We start from the raw sequence: 12,500 nt of genomic DNA on the forward strand, positions 1-12,500 counted from the left end.
AGAAGAGCAGCACACGATGATCACATCTGCCCCTACAATCCCTCGCACACGGACATGATATACATATACACACATCACACACTCACATCACACATTTACATCACACACACTCACATCACACATATCATACACTCACATCACGCACTCATATTACACACATCACATACATCACATCACACACTCACATCACACATATCATACACTCACATCACACATATCATACACTCACATCACACATATCACTCACATCACGCACTCATATTACACACATCACATACATCACACATTCCACGCTCACATACCACAATAATATTACACACTTACATCAAACACTCACATCACACATTCACATACCACAAGAATATTACACACTCACATCAAACACTCACATCACACATACACATACCACACTCACATCACACATTCCACACTCACATACCACAATAATATTACACACTCACATCACACATACACATCACACACTCACATCACACACTCACATCACACATTCCACACTCACATACCACAATAATATTACACACTCACATCACACATACACATCACACACTCACATCACACACTCACATCACACATACACATCACACACTCACATCACACACTCCACACTCACATACCACAATAATATTACATACTCACATCACACATACACATAACACACGTACCACAATAATATTACACACTCACATCACGCACATGACACACTCACATACCACAATAATATTACACGCTCAAATCACATATACACATACCACACTCACATCACACACTCACGTCACACATTCCACACTCACATACCACAATAATATTACACACTCACATCACACATACACATCACACACTCACATCACACACTCACATCACACATTCCACACTCACATACCACAATAATATTACACACTCACATCACAAATACACATCACACACTCACGTCACACATTCCACACTCACATACCACAATAATATTACACACTCACATCACACATACACATCACACACTCACATCACACACTCACATCACACATTCCACACTCACATACCACAATAATATTACATACTCACATCACACATACACATAACACACGTACCACAATAATATTATACACTCACATCACGCACATGACACACTCACACTTAAATGACCTTTGGAAATGACAAATGAAGCTGCACTGATCGTCATGAAACTTTAACCTATTAGTTGCCAAAAGTGAAGTTAATACCTGACTATAAAGTCAGAATAATGTGATGCCGTTGATGGATAACGCGCCGGTTGGTATAACATGGGCTTCACAGACATTATTTTATGTAAAGTGACCACTTCCCTGTCTCATAAAGTGTAATAATAATTGGGATAATGAAGGGACTACATAAAGATGACATCTCTGAACATTGATATTCTGGAGGATGAAAAAATTTGCTGTAATTACATTATTTAGACAGATCACTCTCTAAATATGTTTTTTTTTTGCTCAAGGCAAAAATGCAAATAAAACAAATGGCAACTGTGAACTTGTAATCAGCCTTCAGATGTATGTAATGACCAGGCTTGTACTGCTCTATTATGTATGGATTCATTAATTCTATGTATCTATGTATCTATGTATCTATCTATCTATCTATTCAGCTATCTATCTATCTATCTCTCTCTATCTATCTATCTATCTATCTATCTATCTATCTATCTATCTATCTCTCTCTCTATCTATCTCTCTCTCTCTATCTATCTATCTATCTATCTATCTATCTCTCTCTCTCTCTCTCTCTCTCTATCTATCTATCTATCTCTCTCTCTATCTATCTATCTATCTATCTATCTCTCTATCTATCTATCTATCTCTCTATCTATCTATCTATCTATCTATCTATCTATCTATCTATCTATCTATCTCTCTCTCTATCTATCTATCTATCTATCTATCTATCTATCTATCTATCAAAAGATCCTTGAGTCTTGTTGTAAAGCTATACTGCTATATGGTGTGTTTCTTACAACAGTCCAGAAGTGCTCACATAAGATAATACTGCTCCCAGTATTAGGAAGACATATTTCTTCCAAACGTCTGATAATTGCCTGTGACATCTATCCTAGAACTGTTTCTTACTTCTCTCCACCAGGAGCAGAGATGTCAGTGATGACGTCGCAGGATGGAATCACATCATCAGCAGTGACTACACCCACTGATACATATTAATATTAATGTACATGATGATGTTATCCACAAGTGGCAACTGCACGCATGTAACGTCTCATTTACTGGTGAAAATGAAGAAAATGATCTGTATCGCTCGGATTAATACAACACCTATAAATGGCAGTGTTCAGTGTGTTCCTACAGGCAGTTTAGCTTTGTTTGTCCTAGTTTTTCTTGTAGCTTTGTTTGCCTTGTCCTAGTTTTTCTTGTAGCTTTGTTTGCCTTATCCTAGTTATATGGATATGCAGTACAGTCCTATCAGGTATATACCTTATATTTACATGATCAGGGCATAAGGCCTGTGGGCAGGAAAAGCTAAATTATATGTAAGCTACATAAATTAATAATGTTTAAAGGGAAGCAGGGGCCGTGACCTAACGTTTGGATGGAGTCCAGGGTACAATAGGTGGAAAATACTTTTCCGGAGTCTGAACATGGAAACCACAAGCAGGAGACGCTTTACACACTTATTATCCCACTAAACTCTCTCTAAAATGATGTTTAAATGTGTGTTTTCATCACTTTAGACATTGGTTTTAAAAGTTGGGGAGGGGTTGGGGGTTCCCAGTCAATTCCTCAGAGACTGGTAATTACAAGTAAAGTTATAGTGTGTATGGGGGGGGGGGGGGGGCGTTTGCAGGCAGTGCTATATTATATACTGTGGGTATTATTAGTAGAAGGTAAGGTATCGAAAAATGCAATAGTAATTAATATACCTATTTTCCCAGCAAGTCTGCGGCCTGTGCACGTTTGGTGCTGCCAGAGGTAGATTATATATTGGCATACTATTGTGTCATTATAGACAATGGGGATGATGGTGCACAGAGAGCATCATACAAGGATGCAGAGTGATAGGGGCACGCTCCATTACTGAGCACGGGGGGCATGTGTGATCAGCCTGTGTATGGCGGATGAGGCCTCCATAGGTTCTGGTGGAGGCTTTTCTTTATGAAGGGCGTCCATGCAGCATTGATCGTGTGCAGGGGTGCACACAGCTGCATCTGACCACCATGCACACCATGAACCCCTCGTAAGAAATCATCTGCTGCTCACATGATATTAATACAGCATTTAATGCCTTACAATCGTGTGCACATTGCAGAAGCATTTAATAAAATGGAAATCCTGTGTATCCCTGGTGCATGGAGGCCGGGCCTTGTCATCATTGTCTGGGAATCACTCTGGTTACTTATGTGCGGCTTTATGGGAACGGTTTCATCAATATGGCTGAGATATGTATTGCATATTGTGATTAAGGAGCAGCCTTGTGACCTTAGATGCATTTCACATTGGAGCGCCTTATTCTCTGCTTTGTTTACATGTGGCTGCCTTGCAAGCTGCTGTCTGCATTCAGCTCTCATTAAAAATGCCTTGTTCTTGTAATAGACACAGTTTAAAGGGCTGCCCTCCATGATTACCTCTGAGATTGCTTTTATAATCTATCACCGAAACCTATCTATCTATGTGTACATGTATGCATGTGTGGAGCCACTGGCTGCTCTCAATTTGCTCTATTTTTCAGACATTCTCTTAAATATTTAATAGGAGTATGGTTTCCATAGCAAAATGATGTATTACTGGAAATTGTGCTGGGTGTTTTTTTTTTCTCACTGCCTTTACATTGCAGAAATTGTCTGTATCTCTATCAGAAGAGTCTGCTAAAATCATCATCTTTAAAATAATAATTAAAAAAAAGATAAATCGCTGTATAATAGTGGGATGGATCTGCATTTTACAGCATTAATATGGATTCTGTGCACATGATTGGAGCAACACTTATACACACAGCCTCATGGATGGATTCTGGAGCACAATCCAATCTTATAGAGTGACAGCACAGCGCTTCATTAATGTTGGCACCATTCAGATAGTGCATCACATCTCCAATGATGGCAGAGGAATCCCTTGTCTTGTGGGGGTGAGATATGGCTGAGGAAACATCCCAGCTGGGATCTGACTGCAGCCAACTTGGGATATGTAATGTACAGTGAGCAGTGTTGTATGGCTGGGCATGTATCAGAGGTGCCCATGGTTGTACCCCACTTCTCTCGGTCTCACTCACCTGATGTGAACAAGACGATGGCTTTCAGGCAGCTGTATTCTGCAGAGTCTACATGCAAGGCCTTAAGCTTCTCCACCTGCTCCTGGAAGATACGGATGTGGTCCATAAAGGCCACCACTCGGTCGGCAGACATTGGGGAGGCATGGAGGCCAGCAGCTGCCAGGAGAGGGGCCACATGAAGGGGCATGGAGCATTGAGCTGCATTCAGCACAAACAGCTCACTCCAAGTCAGCCTGAGCAGAGCCACTTGGTCTGTGATCTGCAGGTCAGGGAAGAAGGGGATGTTCCGGGCCCACTCCACAGCACTGAACAGTAACCGGGCCGCCAGCTCGCAGATGTTCTCTATGCCCATGATGTTATTAGGCTGCATGCACTGGCTGCCATAGCGGGACGTCGGGTATGGCTCTGCCCGCAGCAGCAGGGAGATGTATCCGGACAGGTAACAGTGGCCATTCAGGGGGTCCCCGTTGGTCAGGGCATATTGGCCTGGGTTCGGCTGGGTTGGAGGCATTCGTCCTCGCTGAACCGCTGACAAAAACAAAGAGAAAGAAGAGGAAATGTGCAACCAGGGCTGGGAATCACATCAATGAAACCATCAAATCAATCACGTATACATATGTGTGCTCATGTGATATATATATATATATATATATATATATATATATATATATATATATATATATACATATATATATATATAGTGTATATATATATATATATATATATATATATATGCAGATACGTATTTGCACTTGAAGGTGTATGTGATATATTCATTACACACAGACACACTCATATATATACAAGCACACACGCAAATGTCACAAAAATACAGTAGCACAGTACACACACATACACACAATATCATGCACATTGTTATCACAACACATAGACACCACAATAGACATAAACTATCATCTCACACCACTACAATAATCCCAACTGCAGCAGCACATTGACATTCAGGCAGTGAATCCCTGGAAATGTAAATATCCCTGCTGATAGGTAATGTATGAATATGTAATATATGAAATAAATAACAGGAGGATTTCATAAATCACAGGGAGATTGGCTTGTACACGTTGTGCTGTAACTTGGAGCTGCTCTTCTTAAGGATGGGAAAGTGAAAGTAAGATTTAATAAGAAATGATGATCATAATGATGATAAGAATAATGTGTAAAAATAAATATATACAAGCCCAATAAACTTACAATAGTTAAACATTGTGGCAGTGAATTGCTGAGCCAGTCAGTGAGTACAGGTAGAAGGGCTTCCTGTGTGTGCCATGAGTGTGCCTGAGAGTGAATGCCCACAGCTTAGATGCTAAACACTATTCATTAACTGCATGGATGCTGAGCTTATTTATGCTGCAAGTTAGTAAAGCTGGGCAAACTGTGTGTCTATGTGTGTTGTGCTGTGTGATTGTGGTGCAAGTGCCAAATACTGCTCTGCCAGGTACACAATAATACATGGAGATATACACAGGACACTTTATATATGAATAGGTTACAATCAGGGCATCATTTACAGACTCATCTGAGGCCATATATTTACACTGTGTACCTAGGTGAGCTTGTCCTGTATTTTTTCTCTTTTTACTTTTTTTTAATAATTCAGTTACAGAGAAATAGAGACACTGAGAACTTCTCACAGAGCTATAAAATGTTTTCTCTTGTTTTTTTTTTTTTATTTACTGCTCTCTCTTTTATGTGTACTGCAGATTTGGGGATCTCTGTATCCTGGACATTTATAGAAACTAGTTGTACTTTACTAAAGACAATTAGTCACATAATTACCCAACCTGAGTGCACATTTCTATCAATGTACAATGTGCCCATCTGAACACTGTGCTCAGATTAATGGGAGAGGAATGCCAAATGGAGACAATATAATATTCTGTCGAATTATCTGAATGGCTCATTAATTATAATGTAAATTTCCCTCCCAAATTATTCTCTTTTTAAATGAAGAATGAAATGGAATGAAATGAAAGCGCGATATAGCTAGGGCATTGTATCCTTATGGACACTTCTCGTGTGTTTCCCAGGGTGGAGAACAATATAGGACAAGGCCAAATCTCGCCTAGGACAGAGGACAATATGGGTGCCCTATTTTAAAGAGTGCTACAGATCAGGGTACCACTGCTTCTGACTACACACGTTTTGTGGATGTGTTTGTATTGGTTTAATGATGAGAGTAGAAAAAAAAGGGATGGAATAAGCACATGTAAGGAGGATCAGCCAACATCCCACAGCATGTTACCATAGACAAAACACACACTCACAGATACACAGTACAGCCACCGGTATTAATATTAATAGCATCATAATGCAACCACAGAGTAAAAGGGGGGCAGCACATCAGATGCGGGCATGGCTCGTCCCCAGCAGGCACACACCTAGCAGCACACACATGATGGCACAGAAGAAATATTCACCTTCTCTCCTCATGCCCACTTTGAGGCACTTCTTGAGCCGGCAGTACTGGCACTGGTTCCGGTGGTGCTGGTCTATGGGACAGTTCCTATTGGCACGACATGTGTAGGTTAAGTTCCTGCGGACACTTCTCTTGAAGAAACTTTTGCAGCCCTCGCAGGTGAACTGGCCATAGTGCTTGCCGCTGGACTTGTCCCCGCACACCACACACTCGATGTGCTGCTGCTGGCTCTGGCCTGAGCCCTGCTGGCCCTTGTCTCCAGCCGCCCCGGGGGTGGAGGGGGGTCCCGGCTGGCTGGGGGTCTGTGGGGTGTGGGGGGCTTGCTGCTGCTGCTGATCCCTTGCAGGCTGCGCTGCCCCCGGGTTAGGGCCTCCTGGGTTCCCCCCGGCCACGTCTTCCTGCGGATCTCTCCAGCTGCTAACTACCATTGCCATATCTCGGGCCCAAAAAGTGCTGGGGAGCGAGGTCTGGGGGGATTTTATTTTGGAGGAGAAGAAGAAGCTGGCGGTCTCTGCCGTGGTTGCCGCTGATGGGAGCCGTTTCCTTGGATTTGCTTTGCAGGGATTTCCCCCCTTCTTTGCACAGAGCAGAAATGTCTCCTATGTGTGAAGCGGCGCTGAGGGCAGGGAAGCCGCTGGCCAGTGGGAGATGTGGGCAGAGTGTGGCCGGGCTGCTGCGTGCCCCCTGCCTGTCTGGTCTCCAGTGCCGCCTGGGATGCCTCCTGTGATGCCGCCTGTGATGCCTCCTGTGATGCCGCCTGTGATGCCTGCTCTCCGGGCTGCAGGCTGTGGCTGCTCTGGAGGAGGGTGCAGCGTCAGATCAGGGAGGATTGTCAGCCCCGATCTCCCCAGTGCCGGCAGGGAGCAGACATAGGACGGGCAGCAGCGGCTTCACCCTCACTGCTGCCGGCGCAAGAAACAGAAGAAATCAAACTAGAAGCCGAGGAGGGATTGTAGGAGTCCAGGGGGCCACATCCAGGGCAGCGCGCAGCCAGCCATTCAGCGCTGATCCTGGCAGCGCCGGAGACAGAGGTTCAAGACACTTCCCCTTTCGCCTTTGATTTTTTTCCTCTGTCTTTTTTGCTTTTATGATGTCAGGAGGACAAATAACCCTCGATCTGTCATTAGATGATCAAGTGCCACATTGTGGGAGAGAAAAACACAAAGTATCACAACGAACAATCCAAAAGTGTGCAGCCAACAACAAACAGCAGCCCTCGCTCTGCCGCTGCTTCCTCTTCTGCTGCTTTATTCCTGGAGATGGCATGCAATCATCATCATCATCATCATCATCATCATCATCATCGTTCAAGAGCTTTCTCTATTTCTCTTTTTTTCTTCTTTGAAGTCTGGGAAAGTCAATGGTGGAAGCTGTTGTCCTCTTGTTGCAGAAGAAAATGAAGAAGAAGAAAAAAAATGAAATAAAAGTCTTTGCATAGGACGATGGAGACGCCGGTGGTAGCTGATCGTTCTGTTGCTGGAATGGAGTGAAAGAGGTGAGGGGTAAAAAAAAAGAAAAGGAAAAAAAAAACCACACACTCACTGACACACACAGAGAGACAGGCTCATAGAATATGCAATAAAGAGAGAGAGGGAGAGAGTGAGGGGGAAAGAGAGGGGGACAGAGAATGGCACGGAGACACACACACAAATGAATGCCTTATAACGGGAAGACTGGCACAGCAATGTTTCCGAAAGGGGGATCTGCGCGAATGTCTGTATATAGTGAACTTTGACACTACTATTGAAAGTGACACGTTTCTATGGAGATCTCTGCCTTATATGGAGCTCATGTCAAGGAGCCAAGCGAGGGGCTGCTGGCGACTGATAATCAAAGGCGACTGACTGGTCAGAGCCCCCAACCGGGGGGAGAGGAGCGGGGAGGCTGAGGTTAGCCAGGCCCCCTGCCCGCCATTGGCGGAGGCTGCCGCTGCTGCTGCCTTTCTTCCTTTCTCTCTCCTCTTTGCCTTGTTACCTATGGTTGGGGCTGCAAGGAATGGAGGGAGGGTATGGGGGGGAGGAGGGGTAGGGGGCTGCAGTGACAAGCACACTGTTCATTCACAGCGCCTCTACCCGCTGCTATTTACTTTCAGAGCTGATTAGTATGGGTCGTCTATGGGCTCAGCAGAACAAAAATACTCTACTTGGGGTGGGGGTTTGCATGGGGGCGAAAGGGGGGGATAGAAATTAGGAGAAGTTAGAGAATGAAGATGTAAAAATGAAGACACGATTTAGATTCATGTCTTCTCTTGCCCTCCCCTTCTTTCTGGGTGACAATCACAAAAGTCACAAACTTAAAGGAGAATGTGCAAAGCTTGTAAAAGTGAAGCTGCTCTATAGATGTGAGTGAGGCTGAGACCACCACAAACTGACCATGGGGGACAGAGCTGGGGTATAATGGCTGCCACAGAACAATGGGTGACTGTCCACCAGACAGGCAGAGGAGGGACTACAGGTCTCAGCAGATCTGTACACTGCTGATGTGTTACACTGGGAATGATGCGAGGCTGCAGTAAAGATGGATGGCTGTATATAGGATTGCAGGTTTATTTCTCTATCAGAAGCTTTACATACAAATCATGAAGGGGACTAGAAAAGTTGCAGCGAGGGACAGGCATGGACTCAGGCAGCGCGAGCGGCAATGTTACCATAATTATTAATGAAACAATGATAAGCTCTTTTTGTTGTCTGGGAAGATCAATGCTTTGTAAGAAGAGTCCCAGGAACAGGCCTGTGTCACAACTGCTGGATCGGGCTGCCATCTAGCGTACAGTAAGTGAGCGCACGATGATTATACAGTGAGTGCAGGAGACAGCTGCCGAGGCTGGGGGAGCTGGAGCATCAGACACACTGCCCTGCATCCTGAGTGTGAGTGTGCTGAGGCTGGGGGAGCTGGAGCATCAGACACTCTGCCCTGCATCCTGAGTGTGAGTGTGCTGAGGCTGGGGGAGCTGGAGCATCAGACACACTGCCCTGCATCCTGAGTGTGAGTGTGCTGAGGCTGGGGGAGCTGGAGCATCAGACACTCTGCCCTGCATCCTGAGTGTGAGTGTGCTGAGGCTGGGGGAGCTGGAGCATCAGACACTCTGCCCTGCATCCTGAGTGTGAGTGTGCTGAGGCTGGGGGAGCTGGAGCATCAGACACACTGCCCTGCATCCTGAGTGTGAGTGTGCTGAGGCTGGGGGACCTGGGAGCATCAGACACACTGCCCTGCATCCTGAGTGTAAGTGTGCTGAGGCTGGGGGAGCTGGGAGCATCAGACACACTGCCCTGCATCCTGAGTGTGAGTGTGCCGAGGCTGGGGGAGCTGGAGCATCAGACAAACTGCCCTGCATCCTGAGTGTGAGTGTGATGAGGCTGGGGGACCTGGGAGCATCAGACACTCTGCCCTGCATCCTGAGTGTGAGTGTGCTGAGGCTGGGGGAGCTGGAGCATCAGACACACTGCCCTGCATCCTGAGTGTAAGTGTGCTGAGGCTGGGGGAGCTGGAGCATCAGACACACTGCCCTGCATCCTGAGTGTGAGTGTGCCGAGGCTGGGGGAGCTGGAGCATCAGACAAACTGCCCTGCATCCTGAGTGTGAGTGTGATGAGGCTGGGGGACCTGGGAGCATCAGACACTCTGCCCTGCATCCTGAGTGTGAGTGTGCTGAGGCTGGGGGAGCTGGAGCATCAGACACACTGCCCTGCATCCTGAGTGTGAGTGTGCTGAGGCTGGGGGAGCTGGAGCATCAGACACACTGCCCTGCATCCTGAGTGTGAGTGTGCCGAGGCTGGGGGAGCTGGAGCATCAGACACACTGCCCTGCATCCTGAGTGTGAGTGTGCTGAGGCTGGGGGAGCTGGAGCATCAGACACACTGCCCTGCATCCTGAGTGTGAGTGTGCCGAGGCTGGGGGAGCTGGAGCATCAGACACACTGCCCTGCATCCTGAGTGTGAGTGTGCTGAGGCTGGGGGAGCTGGAGCATCAGACACACTGCCCTGCATCCTGAGTGTGAGTGTGCTGAGGCTGGGGGACCTGGGAGCATCAGACACACTGCCCTGCATCCTGAGTGTGAGTGTGCTGAGGCTGGGGGAGCTGGAGCATCAGACACACTGCCCTGCATCCTGAGTGTGAGTGTGCTGAGGCTGGGGGAGCTGGAGCATCAGCACACTGCCCTGCATCCTGAGTGTGCTGAGGCTGGGGGACCTGGGAGCATCAGACACACTGCCCTGCATCCTGAGTGTGAGTGTGCTAAGGCTGGGGGAGCTGGAGCATCAGACACACTGCCCTGCATCCTGAGTGTGGGTGTGCTGAGGCTGGGGGAGCTGGAGCATCAGCACACTGCCCTGCATCCTGAGTGTGAGTGTGCTGAGGCTGGGGGACCTGGGAGCATCAGACACACTGCCCTGCATCCTGAGTGTGAGTGTGCCGAGGCTGGGGGAGCTGGAGCATCAGACACACTGCCCTGCATCCTGAGTGTGAGTGTGATGAGGCTGGGGGAGCTGGAGCATCAGACACACTGCCCTGCATCCTGAGTGTGAGTGTGCTGAGGCTGGGGGACCTGGGAGCATCAGACACTCTGCCCTGCATCCTGAGTGTGAGTGTGCTAAGGCTGGGGGAGCTTGGAGTATTAGACGCACTGCCCTGCATCCTGAGTGTGAGTGTGCTGAGGCTGGGGGAGCTGGAGCATCAGACACACTGCCCTGCATCCTGAGTGTGAGTGTGCTGAGGCTGGGGGAGCTGGAGCATCAGACACACTGCCCTGCATCCTGAGTGTGAGTGTGCCGAGGCTGGGGGAGCTGGAGCATCAGACACACTGCCCTGCATCCTGAGTGTGCTGAGGCTGGGGGAGCTGGAGCATCAGACACACTGCCCTGCATCCTGAGTGTGAGTGTGCTGAGGCTGGGGGACCTGGGAGCATAAGACACACTGCCCTGCATCCTGAGTGTGAGTGTGCTGAGGCTGGGGGAGCTGGAGCATCAGACACACTGCCCTGCATCCTGAGTGTGAGTGTGCTGAGGCTGGGGGAGCTGGAGCATCAGCACACTGCCCTGCATCCTGAGTGTGAGTGTGCTGAGGCTGGGGGAGCTGGAGCATCAGCACACTGCCCTGCATCCTGAGTGTGAGTGTGCTGAGGCTGGGGGACCTGGGAGCATCAGACACACTGCCCTGCATCCTGAGTGTGAGTGTGCTGAGGCTGGGGGAGCTGGAGCATCAGACACACTGCCCTGCATCCTGAGTGTGGGTGTGCTGAGGCTGGGGGACCTGGGAGCATCAGACACACTGCCCTGCATCCTGAGTGTGAGTGTGCTGAGGCTAGGGGAGCTGGGAACATCAGCACACTGCCCTGCATCCTGAGTGTGAGTGTGCTGAGGCTGGGAGAGCTGGGAGCATCAGCACACTGCCCTGCATCCTGAGTGTGAGTGTGCTGAGGGCTAGGGGAGCTGGGAGCATCAGACGCACTGCCCTGCATCCTGAGTGTGAGTGTGCTGAGGCTGGGGGAGCTGGGAGCATCAGGCACACTGCCCTGCATCCTGAGTGTGAGTGTGCTGAGGCTGGGGGAGCTGGGAGCATCAGACACTCTGCCCTGCACCCTGAATGTGAGTGTGCTAAGGCTGGGGGAGCTTGGAGCATTAGACACACTGCCCTGCATCCTGAGTGTGAGTGTGCTGAGGCTGGGGGTGCTGGGAGCATCAGACACACTGCCCTGCATCCTGAGTGTGAGTGTGCTGAGGCTGGGGGTGCTGGGAGCATCAGACTCAGTGCCCTGCATCCTGAGTGTGAGTGTGCTGAGGCTAGGGGACCTGGAA

The 12,500-nt window shown here is 48.0% G+C and overlaps 1 protein-coding gene and 1 long non-coding RNA gene across 3 annotated transcripts in view; one reads left to right on the forward strand and one right to left on the reverse strand.

The window, feature by feature from the left end:
* The window catches only part of NR2F1 (nuclear receptor subfamily 2 group F member 1), a 10,327-nt gene extending 1,676 nt beyond the window's left edge, over positions 1–8,651 (reverse strand). The window contains exons 1-2 of the mRNA XM_075325102.1: positions 6,711–8,651; positions 4,273–4,800 (exon numbers count right to left, since the gene is read on the reverse strand). Coding sequence (XP_075181217.1) covers positions 4,273–4,800; positions 6,711–7,143 — 961 coding nt within the window. The 5' untranslated portion in view covers positions 7,144–8,651. The remainder of the gene's footprint in view (positions 1–4,272; positions 4,801–6,710) is intronic.
* LOC142253425 (uncharacterized) overlaps positions 8,082–12,500 on the forward strand; it is a 106,931-nt gene continuing 102,512 nt past the window's right edge. Inside the window, exon 1 of one of the 2 annotated variants that reach the window (XR_012726735.1) lies at positions 8,082–8,204. This is a non-coding gene — a long non-coding RNA (uncharacterized LOC142253425). Of the gene's footprint in view, positions 8,205–9,065; positions 9,481–12,500 lie in introns of those variants that run through there. The other variant, XR_012726729.1, reaches the window with a different exon arrangement.

This window comes from Anomaloglossus baeobatrachus, chromosome 1 (assembly GCF_048569485.1).
Source record: "Anomaloglossus baeobatrachus isolate aAnoBae1 chromosome 1, aAnoBae1.hap1, whole genome shotgun sequence".
In the NCBI taxonomy this organism is placed as follows: Eukaryota; Metazoa; Chordata; class Amphibia; order Anura; family Aromobatidae; genus Anomaloglossus; species Anomaloglossus baeobatrachus.